General features: G+C 44.6%; 1 protein-coding gene across 2 annotated transcripts in view; it reads right to left on the bottom strand.

Moving 5' to 3' along the window:
* The window catches only part of SEC24D (SEC24 homolog D, COPII coat complex component), an 86,434-nt gene that overhangs the window by 33,796 nt on the left and 37,604 nt on the right, over nt 1–15,034 (bottom strand). For both annotated transcript variants that reach the window (XM_072119199.1, XM_072119198.1), the window contains exon 9: nt 13,684–13,822. In XM_072119199.1, coding sequence (XP_071975300.1) covers nt 13,684–13,822 — 139 coding nt within the window. The remainder of the gene's footprint in view (nt 1–13,683; nt 13,823–15,034) is intronic.

Below are 15,034 nucleotides of genomic sequence, written 5' to 3'. Positions count from 1 at the left end.
TAAGTGGTGGGAAATACTTTACAGAGAGAGCACTGAAGCCGTCCTACAGCCTCGGACTGATCTGCTCCACAACATCCTTTAGGAAAGTGGCCATAGTCTCCATATGTCAGAATGGACTTAGCACCAGGAAAATGTGAAGGCACTGATTCCTTCACAATTAGGAAAAAATACTTTTATTATTAACCCCGTCCCACCAATGCCCTTTTTTTATTTTTATTTTTAATTATAATATTCCATGCTGTGCACTGGGAAGCAGGAAAAAAATCAAAATGCGGGGAAAATTCATGCGAAAAAACGTATTTGAGTCAGATTCTTGTGGGCTCTGTTTTTACAACTTTCACTGTGTGGTCAAAATGACACCTCCCCTTAATCTTTGGGCAGGTACTTTCACAGGGATACCAAATTAAAGAGAACCCGTCAGGCAAATTAACCCCCTAAACTATTAGAAAGCATTGCCTCTATCCCTTCATTCTCCCCTCTACATACCTGTTAACCTAAGCAATGAGGTCCTAAAGCTGTATGCAAATGACCTGTGAAATGTCCATTAGCATATTCAAGCTGTCCAGCTTATTCATGAGTGGGAGGCAACGCCACACCCTCAGTGCTTGACTGACAGCCTGTATAATGATGTGACTTATAATGGTGTAATGGCTCCTCCATCTGTTTCCTGGTGCTGGCGCCCCCTGCAGCCTGTGTGTGTGTGTAGGAGAGATACAACAGCTCCAGGCAGCCATGTTATAGAACATGTCAGGTACTTGCATAGCTGATGTCTGTGTCTCTCACATGTCAGCAGATAAAGGACAGACACTAGCAATGTTTTACATTACGCACAGACACACAGGGAGGAGAGGGGAGGGGTAAGAGGGGTGTCATCACTGCCTCTGACCATGTGACCAGCCTCATTTACATAATAAAAAAGATGATTTTATAATGATTAATGTATGAATTAACTAGATAAAGGCTGGGATTTAATCCTTGTGAGCTGCTCCAACAGGTAGTGGTGACAGAAATAGTGACATAGACCTGATGACAGGTGTCCTTTAAGGCTTTATTAGGTTTTAATAGCTTTAAAAAAAATTTAAACATTTTGTACAAAATTTTTTATTTTGCCATATTCTGACTCTAATAACTTTTTTATACTTTGGAAGAAGGACCTGTGTAAGGTGTTATTTGTGGTGGGGCAAGCTGATCATTGCTAACATTTTGAGGACTGGATGAGCTTTTTGTAGTAAAAATAGCATTTACCAAAAAAAAAGATAACTAGGATCAAACTTTACCTGAACTGTAGGCAAAGCCTATTCCCTGTCCCCTGGGTGTGGCTAAAGAGGAACGGTTTCTCCACCACCTTCGGGTAACTACGGCATTGTGCATCCTTTCCGCTTTCGTCGCTTCCCCTCTGTCCGCCCACCGTCTCCTCTTCTCGCTGATCGTGTCTGGTGCTGTCAGTGCAGGCAAAAGAATTTCCCGATGCGGTCAGCGAGAAGAAGAGACGGCGGGTGGGCATTGTATTTATGACGAAGCAATGGGGGCAGAGCTATGCGGAAGATGGGAGGGTTTATTTTATTTGAAAAGGACTCATGAGGGAGCGGTCTCCCGAAGGTGGTGGTGGGGGAACCGCTCCTCTCTAGTCATGCCCAGGGAACAACGTACTAGTCTCTGCATACATTACAGGTAAAGTTTAATTGAAGTTAGCTTTTTTTTTCGGTGAATCTTTTTTATACTTTGCCAAAGAGTCTTTGTAGTAAAAATAACTACAAAAACTCTTTGGCAATGTGAAGATTATTCTCTTTGGGAACATGGGGGAGCCAAAAATAGGGCTCCTGATGACACATTGCCTTTAAGTAATTTTTGCATATATAACTCAAAGCTAATGATGAGGGAATAGTATGGCCTGAGGGGTATAAACTGACCATATCAAAATAGATTCGGGGTTTAATCTAACCTAGGCCACAATATAGTCTGGTGTGGGTATAGACACTCACAACTGCCCCTATAATATCATTATGTCAATATACAATGTGCATTTCTAGAACAAGCCATAGGGGCATATTTATCATACGCCGGTGCTCATGCACGGAAGGCCATGGTGTAGGAATAATCGCAGCCGGCGACTTTTCACGAGTGCGCCGACGCAGGGACAGTAACACCCCGCACCGGCCCACTCCCAGCTGGTCTGACGTGGCGCAGAGGCCCTGATAAATATGCTCCATAGTCTCTGTGCGTGATTCCCCCCTTTTCATCCCTTTTCAGAAGCAAGAAGTATTTCCTCCATCCTGCTTGTTATTTCACAATGTTTTGCCAAGAAACAATGTAAATTCCAGCAGCACATCATAGATACCTTTCCGGCACATTCGCTGATGCAATGTTGTTAAGTTCCATTACTATAGTTGTCTGATAGTTCTGTAAGACGTGGAGACTGACAGTCATCCTATGTTCCTAAGTCTCATTACATTTTGTGATTAATAGGAAGCCAAATCCATGGGGCAAATAGAAGAAAACAATGAGCTTTGTAAGAAAGGCTATAAGATAGCCCGGGGCTGATATCATTATTAAAGAGCATGTCTTACACTGACTGCCTTTCTGCAAGAAATTAAAAACATGGTACTAGCTGAAGGCAATGGTTTATGTATGTGAGTACAAAAATTCCTACAATACTATTTATAATCGCAAAGTTAATGAAGAAAATGTGTGGGTGTAGAAAAGCATCAACATATCCAAGACTCTCTTCAATGTATAAGTAATGGGGCACATTTACTAAGGGCCGTATGCCATTTTTTGGTCAGACTTTGCACGTTCTGTTAGGTGCAAGCTGCTTGCACGGGTATTTAAGAAGCGTCTGCGCCACATTTGTGTTGCACGCGATTGTTTTGTGGTGCGGCTCCATTCTTCTTCAAGAGACACAAATGTCTGCACTGAAGGGGGCGTTCCGGTGCTCAGTCAGACCATGCGGCACATTTATCATGCAAAGCCCAACAGAAGTGTGTCACATGCCCTATGTTAAAGGTGCACCAAAAAAAAAAGGGGTGCACTCTGTCAGGATGCCAGGGGGCGTCAGATTCATTAAGAATGTGCAGGGTACACCCTGCACTTTACACAGGCAAACTGCACATAGTACAGACTGCACTATTCTTAGTAAATGTGCCTAAATGTGTTTAGATGTAGGTATCATAAAAAAAAAACTTTTTACTATATTTTGTTAATATATGATCTGTGTGATGTCTACATTAAAAAAGGAATCTGCCGGGGGCGTGGCTTGGACATGGCGGAGTGAGGACGCTCAACACAGGAGCTCCTCACTGACAGGCGCCAATACCCGGTCTCCGGTGACGATCCCCGCTCCCTGTTATGTCAAACAGGAGGGGAAGAAGCGCGGTTCGGACGGGGGCAACACACAGCGCAGCCCCGACACCGGACCTGGACAGATTCCGGCGCCAGCCGCGAGACGCGCCAGACCCTGTAAGGAGGCCCAAGATGGCGCCTGTTCCCGCCGCAGACCGCACTGCGAGTGCCGCAGCCGCTGGGAGGAAGGACGGCGCGGCGCGCGCCTCAGGAGAGAGTCGCTCATCCTCAGGGACCCCGGAGCAGGCACAGACACCCCCTCTTCACCGGCAACAGCAGGTACCAGGCCTTCAGCCTGATCTTAATGGGGTGCCCACACACGCTGCTGCCCAGTCCACAAACAACATTATGAGGGAGGAGGACAATAGCAGCCTGCCTGCCTCTGATGGAGGCATGTGCTCCCCACACAGTCTGGAGCCCGGACTTGCTGCGAGCCCCGAATGGGAGAGCCTACGAAATAGCCCCCAAAATGGCTCTATATCACCCTCCCCCCACACTGTCACATATGGGGGCGCGATACACTCAGAATTCCAACTCCTCAGAGAGCTTATTCAAGCGCTACCTACACGGCAGGACTTAGATTCTGTGATACAGAGAGTAGAGGCCTCTCACCAGCAGGCGGTAGCAGAAATCAGGGAAGATCTCGACATGCTTGCTACCCGCACTGAGAACACTGAAAGCACTACTGCCTCTCTAATTGCTAGAGTCTCCGCTCTGGAACAAGAGACAAGTCAATCCAGGCAGCATATGCAACATCTGGCACTTCTCCTAGATGACCAGGAGAATAGGGGCAGAAGAAATAATGTTCGCATCAAGGGATTGCCAGAAAATCTTCCTAATGACAATCTGGTGGAAAGGATGACCCCTATCTTCAATAAGTTGTTATCCCGCCCTCCGGATACAGACCTGCCTATAGACCGCATTCACAGAGTGTCACGGATGTCACCTGCAGAGTCCCCCTCACCCAGAGATGTACTTTGCCGCCTTCACTATTTCACTGATAAAGATAAAATTATTCGTGCAGCCTGGTCTGAAGGCACCATCAGGATAGACGGGACCGAGATACATATATACCCAGACGTCTCAACACGCACTCTAAACATGCGACGCACGCTGCAACCGCTTCTGCAAAACATAAAGGAATTAGGAGCCACTTATCGCTGGGGCCACCCTTTCCACCTTGTGGTCAGATATGATGGCAATACCTTTTTTTTGAGGAAGCCTGAAGATCTACCGGAACTGTTCCGTTTTCTGAATATGCCCCCTATGGATATACCTAATTGGCTCAGCATGGAACAAGCAAGGTCTAACACTGTTCCACCTAGGAGACGGAGGGGCTCCTTGAGAAGAAGAGGCCCACCCGCTGCAAACACAGATAATCCACCCACCACTGCTCATACCGACAACGTCGCCCCGATGGGCCCGGACTTATCTGTGGCGCTCCCCAACGAAGCCTGAGTTTACTCCCATGTTGCGATGCCCTCTTCAGACGCATTTCTACTTATTATGGACACGGAGAAAACTTTATCCTCCATATTTGGCTTATAGAGACAATTCTGCGAAGGATCTCTCACCTTCCTGCATCCCATGCCCCAGCGATATCTGGTGGGTGAGTTGCCTACATCGGTAATACGAGGGATACTTTCAACTTGCCTCTGACTCTCCGATGTGAGGAGAGAGGGACGGTGATCGTGTCGTGTAAGTACGGCTCCCTGGCGTACTGCTGAAGTGTGCAGAACATTTAATTGATTAAGATAGATTCTGTGTCTTAATGTCGCTACCTTTAAGCCGGATGTCTGGTCTTTAGGCCTAATAGACGGTACTGAGAAAGTATTTGTGTCTAATACTTGTTATGGCTTCATACATTTTTTTTCCCCTTTTGTATGTAACTGGCTTGCCTCCCTTGGTAGGAGTTGCAGCTCCTCAAGCCTGTGCCTCCCCCTCCTGTCTTTAGCGGGTCTAAAACACCACCTCTTGTGACAGGACGGGGATGTTGTTGCTGCTAGACCTTGTTATATGATGTTTTACAATTTACTGCCTGTTGGTTTACCAGCTCCGCTTATTGTTCTTCTACGCTTCCCATACACCGATTGTAGGTGTTCCCTGGTGTAATCACTCGGGATATAGGAGTTTTCTCCTCTCTGTTAACTACATTTACTTCCCCCACTCACTCGCTCTTTTTTCTCCTCTTTCCCTGACTGCCTATACCTGACTCCTCCCGCCTTCCCCCCATTCCCTTTTATTCCACATAACTTTTCCGCCGTATCCCCCCGTCCCCCTCTTTTTCCCAGCCATGCCTCGTTCAGGAGGGAATTCGTGTGCCTTAAATATAGGCTCCCTCAATGTAAAAGGTCTTCATAGCCCTGAGAAGAGATCTATCCTGTTTAACTTACTTAAACGTAGAGGGATCCAGGTGGCTTTTATTCAGGAGACCCACCTGACTGAAGCAAGACCGTTCAACTTTAAGAATAGATGGTTCCCACACTCATACCATAGCTACACGGACGACACCAGATCCAGAGGCACCTCTATCCTCTTGGCTAACACACTCCAGTGGACATTTGTGGATTCTCGCGGTGATGGAGAGGGCAGAGTGGTAATGGTTAAGGGAAGAATAGCCGATAACCTATTCACATTTGCCTCATTGTACCTCCCAAATACAGGACAAGCACAGGCCATACGTTCATTCCTTGACATGGTAGACGACTTTGCCGAGGGCACAGTAGTGGTTGGCGGGGATCTCAATGTGGCATTAGATCCGCTGCTAGATACATCCTCCGGCTCATCAACACTCACACACGCTAGTCTGCGGCGTATAAAGGGTACGTTACATGAACACCAATTAATGGACACATGGCGGCTGCTCCATCCTCCAGACAAAGACTTCACATTTTACTCCTCGACCCACGACAACTACTCCAGACTAGATTACCTATTTCTACGACACAGGGACTTAGGACTACTCCAGAAAGCCACGATAGACAATATCACCTTCTCAGACCACGCCTTGATTTCCATTTCCATCTCGCTTCCAAACTCCTCGGAATTTCAATGGCAGTGGAAACTCAATGCCTCCCTTTTGGACGACCCTTTGATTCTGGAAGAGCTTAAAAGCTCGATTGCTTCTCATTTTGACAGAACCATGACAGAAGACGTACACCCCTGTACAGCATGGGAAGGCCATAAATTTAATGTCCGCAGCATTTTAATAACACATGGCTGTCGCCGTAAAAAAGAAAGGGCCCAAGCGGTGGTCACCTTACTGGATCAGATTAAAGCGTTGGAGCTCTCACATAAGAGATCACCTGTGTCTGACACCAGGACTGCCTTAATAGCAGCTAGGGAGTCGCTGCGGGCTTTACTCATTGAAAGAGCCAAGGGTACTTTAGCTAAATGTAGACGACACTTCTATGAATATAGTAATAAATGTGGAAGGACTCTTGCTAGGGCTTTGAGGGAGCAGAGAGCTCAGACCTACATTCCCAAAATCACATCCCCAACTGGAACGTCCCTACATCTTAGCCAGGACATAGCAGCTACTTTCAAAGACTTCTACCAGTCGTTGTACAATCTAGAACAGCCGACAACTCAACAAGCTAGGGAAGGGCTTAAACGCAAAATACAAACCTACATAACAGAATCAGGGCTTCCCGCTTTGACGGAGACTGAAGCAGACGCTCTTGAAGCCCCCATAACGACATTGGAGTTCCGAAATGCTATAAAAGAAACTCACACTGGTAAAGCTCCTGGCCCGGACGGCTTCTCGTTACCTTACTATAAAGTACTGACACAACAGCTTGAACCCCACTGGACGGCGGCCTTTAATTCAGTGGCCATGGGTGCTCCCCTTCCAAAGGAGGCTCTGCATGCCACAATTACTGTAATAGCCAAACCAGGCAAAGACGCGACTTTATGTTCCAGCTACCGACCAATCTCGCTACTGAACCAGGACCTTAAACTATTTTCAAAAGTTTTAGCGACACGGCTGGCCCCTTACCTAAAACAGACTATTCACCCGGACCAGGTCGGATTTATTCTAGGTAGAGAGGCCAGGGACAACACCACCAAGGCGATAAACCTGATACACAAAGCACACCAAGAACAACTCCCCCTCATGCTTCTCTCTACAGATGCCGAGAAGGCATTTGACAGGGTCAATTGGTCTTTCATGTCCGAAGTACTAAGACACTTTGGTCTTCGTAACCGAATGCTCTCCTGTGTATTGTCCCTGTACTCCACCCCATCCGCATCTGTCCGAGTGAATGGTTTACTATCAGATATCTTCCAAATTCAAAATGGTACAAGGCAGGGCTGTCCACTCTCCCCTTTATTGTTTGTTCTGTCTATAGAACCCTTCCTACGCAGGATCCGCAACAACCTAGATATCTCAGGCATCACATCTAGAGGGTCTACATACAAAATCGCAGCCTATGCCGATGATCTGCTCTTTTTTGTCTCAAACCCACAGATCTCCCTACCCAATCTTCTGCAGGAGATACGCCTCTTCTCCTCGCTATCCAACTTTCGTGTCAATTGGTCGAAATCTGAAGCCCTAAACGTGACCATACCCGCCCAGCTAGAGACAACGTTACGCGCTTCTTTTGGTTTTAAATGGGCCACAGACAGCATAAGGTACCTTGGAATTAACCTCCCATCGGAGCTATCTAAATTGTATGCATTGAACTTCCCGCCTGTCCTTCAAAATATTCAAAAGGATTGCTTGAGATGGTCTAAGGGCCTCTTTTCGTGGTTTGGGAAATGTGCCATCTTCAAAATGAACATCCTTCCACGATTGTTATATCTATTTCAGGCTGTTCCTATACATATTCCTGCTGCCTTCTTCCGCTCCTTAAACACCATACAACACAGATTTGTATGGGCGGGCAAACCAGCAAGAATTGGTCGCTCCACCTTATACAGACCTAAAAGGTCAGGTGGATTGGGACTCCCTGATTTACGAAACTATCATAACGCCGCACACATGGCAAGGGTCCTAGATTGGTGTTGCAACAAAAGCGCCAAGCCATGGATCTATCTCGAGCAATCCTTCACACAGGTCCCATTACAAGTCTTGCCATGGCTGGAACCCCCCAAAACGGCACCTCTGAAGCGTCACCCTACAATTGGCCCCACATTGGCGATATGCCAGTCCAAGCTAGTACGTGACAGACTTCTACCATCAAAGTCCCCTCTTACTCCGATCCTCGGTAATCCCGACTTTGCCCCGGGTATTGAGGATTTGATTTTCAAGCAGTGGAGGGAGGCTGGGAAGTTCAGGGCGGAACATTTCCTTAAAGACACGGCATGGATAACGACCCAAGACATGACAGCACTGACCGAACCTTGTCCTTTGGGAACCTGGAGAGTTGTTCAATTAAGGCACTACCTGACTTCACTACCCCCTAGTGAGCAGTATGCAACAACGAAAACTACTTTCGAATGTCTGTGTGGTAACGTGAACGGACTACGGCACACTTTGTCGTTGACTTACTCTTGCCTCTTATCAATTCCAAACGATCCGGGTCCTTTGTACCTCAGACAATGGGAGGAGGATTTAAATATCTCATTGACTCCGGAGCAAAGGGACAGGATTTTTGAGCTCTGCCATCACGCGACTATTAGCTCTCGGTATCAAGAAGCGGGATACAAACTACTAACACGGTGGTATAGAGTCCCTACCAGATTGCACACAATTTTCCCACAGGTCCCTGATACGTGCTGGAGATGTGGGGAAGAAGAGGGCTCCTTCCTTCACACCTTCTGGTCTTGCAGAAAACTTTCCACGTTCTGGAGAGATTTAGGGCGAGTAATGAATACGCTATGCGGAGAGACGATTGTCCTTGAGCCCTCTCTCTTCCTTTTCCATCACTGCGAGATGTCCACACAACGGTACAAAAAGTCCCTAGTCCGATTCCTTATCATGGCTGCGAGGGCCTGCATTCCACTACTATGGAAACAGACGACACCACCGACAATGGCTATGTGGGTGACCAAAGTTAACGACCTTATGTACATGGAAAACTTGACCTCCTCTGTCCATGGTACATATGAAAGATTCCATAAGACATGGCTGCCTTGGATTCAATTCCAACAGTCTCCTGAATATAGGGAGCTGCTGTGAATCCTTAAAGGTAACGTACCCCTCCTGGACGAGTCAGGCTCCTGTCTCTCCCCTTTCCATTCCCTCCCTCATCCTCCCCCTACTTCTACTACTTCCCCCTAATTCTTACATCCTGTTTTAAGACCCCAACATCCCTCTAGTTTGCCCTCTATCTTTCTTACATCCTGTTGCTGCTCTCCCGGAGACTATCTGGGACAGCTCGTTATAATTTTCTAAACAAAATGACAGACAGGCGGATTGGTTATGTTTGTAAAAATTTATTGTTAAGCTTGCGCGACTTTCATGTGCTATTCTTTTTTTTTTTTTTATTGACATGTACAATGCTGTCATCTTATGTACTGATCTGTTTGTTGTCTGTCCTCAATAAACGGAATTATAAAAAAAAAAAAAAAAAAAAGGAATCTGCCATCAGATTTCACCCAATTAGACCAGCAGCAACCAAAGGTAGTGTCGGAAGTGTCCTTTCAAGAATTTCCAAGAATCCAGTTGTGTAGATCACAGAACCAGAAGCCTGATGCTGAAAGGTGAGATTCTTTTATATGAAACAAAGAATGTTTCTAGGTACCACAGGAATGAAGATAGGGGCGTCTTAAGTGACACTTCCCCTGCAGCCTCTAAGCTAGACTCATTTCAGGCAAAATATGACACTTCTCTGCTCATTTTGACATGACTTCAGAGGAGATTTTTTTAACAAAACTAATTGCTAGTAGTTTAATCAGGGTAACATCTTGTGACAGTGGCTCTTTAACCCCTTATCACCGACACTAGTTTTCAGCTGAATGACCAGACTCGATTTTTCAAATCTGACATGTCTCACGATAATTGGTTATAACTTCAGAACGCTTTAACATATCGAGGTGATTTTGAGAATGTTTTCTTGTGACACACTGTACTTCATGTTAGTTATAAAATTTAAGTGATAAGTTTTGCGATTCGTTCTGAAAAAAAGTGAAAATTTGGCATAAGTTTGTAGAAATTCTTCATTTTCCAAGTTTGAAATGTTCAGGAAGTAAAACTACCCAAAAAGCTTTACAATTAACATTTACGGAATGTCTGCTTTATGTTGGGATGATATTTTATCCATCCTCTCACTTTTCTAGGATGTTATGAGGCGCAGAACTTTAGGTGCGATTTTTCTCATTTTCATGAAAATTGCCAAAACTCACATTTTGAGGGAAAACTCGGCTTTCAAGTGACTTTGAGAGGCCTAAATAATAGTAAAACCCCATAAATTACTCCACTATAGAAACTTCACCCCTCAACGTATGTAAAACAACTTCTATTAAGTCCATTAACCCTTTAAGTGTTTCACATGGGTTAAAACAATATGGACCTGCGATTTAGAAACTATGGAATTTTTTTGGAAAATACATTCATTTAGGCCAAAACTGACATTTTCAGAATAAATTAAATGATGAAACGCACTGCAACGTTTGATGCCCAATTCCTCCCGAGTGTACTGATACCCCATATGTGGTGGTCAACTGCTGTATGGGCGCACGGCCGAGTATAGAATGAATGGAGGCGCCATCCACAGCAGATTTGTATTGTCACATTGTACGACCTATACATTTTTATTTTTTTTGGTAATGCAAACATATGAGGGCTTATTTTTTACGGGATGAGATGCAATGTATAGATAATTCATTTTGGGGGTCTATAGCTTATTCATGAGATTTTATTAACTATTTCAAGGGGGACACAAACAAAATGATCAATTTTTATTTTAAATTTTTAGCATTTTTTCCCCCCGCTCACCGTAACATAAAAAAATAATATTTTATCTTTATTCTCTGGTTCACTACGATTGCGGTGTTACCTCATTTATATAGTTTTTCTTATCTTTGCTCAATTTTTCTGAGCAAAACCAATATTGGAGAATATCGCATTGTTTTTACCATTGACAACTTTTTAGGGCCATAACTTCTGTATTTTTCTGTTGTCAGACCTCGTTGAGAGCTTATTTATTGCGAAAAGAGTTGTTCTTTTCAGTCGTATCATATTAGGGAACGTAACTTTTTTTGATCACTTTTTAGAACATTTTTTGTGATGGTGTTTGATGAAAAATTGTATATTACGGGAAGTTTTTCGTTTTTTTTTTTTTTTTTTTTACGTTGTTCACCGAGCGGGTTCAAGATTGATTTAGATTTATTGTACAGATTGATACGGACGCGGTGATACCAAATATGTACGTGTTTTTGTGGTTTATATACTTTATTTGCATTTTATGTGTAACTGGGGAGGTTATGGGACTTTTATTTTATTTATTTAATTATATAATAAAATGATTTCATCTTTTTTTTTTACTTTTTTACATTTTCTACTACTTGGCTTGAACAAGCGATTGTCCGATCGCTTATTCAAGCCTTTACACTGCAATACACTTGTATTGCAGTGTATAGTGAAAGTAACTGAGCATGCGGGTAGAGGAGCTGGAAGCCCTGGGTCACTCGCCGGAACCCGGGCTGCGGCAGGAGGGATCGGATCCCCCGGTAAGCACACCGGGGGGGGGGTCCGATTCTGGGTGTTAGTGCCGGGTCTGGGCTGTAAGATCACAGCCCGACACCGGCACCAGCGAGACCTGGTGTCCCGAAATCTTCTTCTGACGCGCCGCCGTAGAAAAGCGTACGCGTCAGAAGAAGTACCCTTAATGACCACCGTAAAAAGCCGATAGGGCGGTCATTAAGGGGTTAAAGACACAAACCTTATTTAGCTTATTTGAACAACACGGTGAGTTCAGACCATTCATTCCAGTCAATATGTGGACCAAGTTTACCCAGCAAAGCCCCACCCCTCTCCTCTGAGTAAGAGCAGTAGAAGGCTGCATGTCAAGAATCCCTTTAATAGAGTTACTATTGCTGGTCATATGAGCCAAACCTACACACTCTTACAGGACCAACCATTTAACATGTGAATTGGGCTTCCTGACTCTCCCCCAACAGCACATATTGGGGGGAATATAAGTTTTTTTTTCTGCCTGGCCTCTTTTCTCTCTGGAAAATAAGCTACTTACAGCAGCTTTCAGTGCGTTCTGCCAGCGAAAATCAAGCATGATAAACCAGCGACACTTATTCATAGATCCAGGCACTGTGACTGTGGTTATCTTTTTATATTTAATATTCATGGCCTTCTTCCTTCTAAAATCAACTTTTAAAATCATGCTAATCGTGCGCCAGAAGTGCTCTGGGGTGTTACCAGAAACTCTCTGTGTTGCAGATTCACAGGCTGTTACAGTGTGCAAGAAGCACTTCACCCTACAGCTCAAACTTCATCTGCTACAGTGAGATTACATCAGGCAGAGGGAGGGGGAAGTGCTGAGGGGGAGACAGTGAAACAGTCTGTGAATCCAGAGCATGTAGGGACTGTAGTAACAACCCCCTAGCCCTTCAGACTCATTAGGATATTTGTAAATGCTTATTTTAGAAAGAAGTAGGCCATGGATAGCAAATATAAGAAGATTACCACAGTCACAGTGCCTGGATTTATGAGTAAGTGCCCCAGGTTTATCATGATGGATTGTGATGGAGGATTTCCTTTAAAGGGCACCTACCACCACAAATCTACCTATAAAGGTAGATCGGGTGGTAGGTGAATCAATGGGACATAAGGATAGCCCTTTTAAGGGCTAATCCTCACGTCCCCGCACTGTTTTGTAAACTTTTATTACCCTAATATGTTAATTTACTTATGCGGCTACTGGGGCGTGGAGTAGCCACATCTGAGGTTACACGAGGCGGCTACTCCACGCCCCGGTAGCCACTTTACCCCTCCTACTCACCATGTTCGGCGCGCAGCTGCTCGTAGCTGCGCGCCCTCGTCCGCCGATCCTGCCGTCTGCGCATGCGCAGAACAGCAGGCCCGCGTCTGTGCAGCCCCGGCTTCGGAGCAGTGACCGCGCAGGCAGCTGCGCGCCGAACATGGTGAGTAGGAGGGGAAAAGTGGCTACCGGGGCGTGGAGTAGCCGCCTCGTGTAACTTCAGATGCGGCTACTCCACGCCCCAGTAGCCGCATAAGTAAATTAACATATTAGGGTAATAAAAGTTTATAAAACAGTGCGGGGACGTGAGGATTAGCCCTTAAAAGGGCTATCCTCACGTCCCATTGATTCACCTACCACCCGATCTACCTTTATAGGTAGATTTGTGGTGGTAGGTTTCCTTTAAACAAGGATTAATACACAAACGTCAGCAAGAGTTAGAGAAATATAGATAAATAAGGCTTACCTTCATTAACGCAATTGCAAAATGCACACTGGAATCTTCTTCCCCCCTCAATAAAAAGCATGAAAGGGCACATATAAGCTTTACACCGGTTACACCGAATTGGCCCAGCTTCCCCATGGTTCACGAGATAGAGAGGAGTCTGAAAAACCAAGTTACACAGTCTAGTTCAATGGCTTTAACCTAGTAAATGAAATATATAGATCTCTTCAAATCACCCATGAGTAAACATTAAAAGATGGTTATTTACAAGATAAACCCCTTCCATCCTGAGATACCCCATAGCAGTGCTTGATACTTTTCTCTAAAAAAAAAAAGTAGATATAACTATTGTGGAATCACATAGCTTTGTTTTCACTTCTTTCCTGTAATTTATAACTAAATTTCTACAGTATATTAGCATATTAAAGCTCACAGTAGTGCAATTCCTACAATTCTCTCTAGGAGTCACTATATAACCAATTGTTAGAGCACCATCAAACAACTCCATAGTATAAGAGAGGATAAGGGCATTCATGTACAAGTGCTCTGCTAAAATGTCCCAATGGAAAAAAAACAAAGAAGAAAGAGGTAAAAATATGCACAGTTAATACTGTATACAGCAATCTGTAAAGTCTATCCATGTTTACATAACTAAACAATCAATCAGCTGACACTGAAAATGTCAACAAGTGACATCCAAAGAACTTGTAACTAGGGGTTGTCTGTAAGCCGGGTGTTATTAGGTCGGGGTCCACATGTGCTCAGTTGTAAGTGAATCCACACACCTGAGCTTTAGCCCTGCAAAAAGGCAATTTCTTTCTTATTGGCTTAAACCTCTTATATATGTTATGTAATGTTTCCACCGATAAGGTCTTCTTCTTCAAACACCAATGTGGAGACAAAGTTGGAGGTACTTGGAGGATTCACGCAGTACAGGACCATATAGGAAGGCGCACATACTAGCAATACAGACATATGCTCCAGTACTGCAGAAATCCTCAAAATACCTCCAACTATGTCTTCACATTGGTGTTTGAAGAAGACCCTAATCACATACCATGTATGAAAAGTTTAAGCCAATAAGAAAGCAATTCCCTTTTTGCATCACTAAAGGTCAGGTGCGTCACTTACTACAGACTGTGCCCTTAGGGCAGGTGTAAGGGAAGATAAGGATCGGACAGCTGGATGTCACCTGCCTCATGGATAGGCTGTGATCAGAGGGCACATCAATCAAAGGGCCCATTCATTGTTATTCTTAGATAAGAACAGCAAGTTAATCTATCATGTCCTGTATGGAGATTTTAAAAGTTGAAATTCTTGCTTTCCACTGCAAAAAAGAAGACCCGTAAGAATTTAGGTTCATTACTTTTCA

Source organism: Engystomops pustulosus, chromosome 1, assembly GCF_040894005.1.
Source record: "Engystomops pustulosus chromosome 1, aEngPut4.maternal, whole genome shotgun sequence".
In the NCBI taxonomy this organism is placed as follows: Eukaryota; Metazoa; Chordata; class Amphibia; order Anura; family Leptodactylidae; genus Engystomops; species Engystomops pustulosus.
The sequence above is the reverse complement of the archived record's forward strand: the minus strand, read 5'-3'. Positions and strand labels throughout refer to the sequence as shown.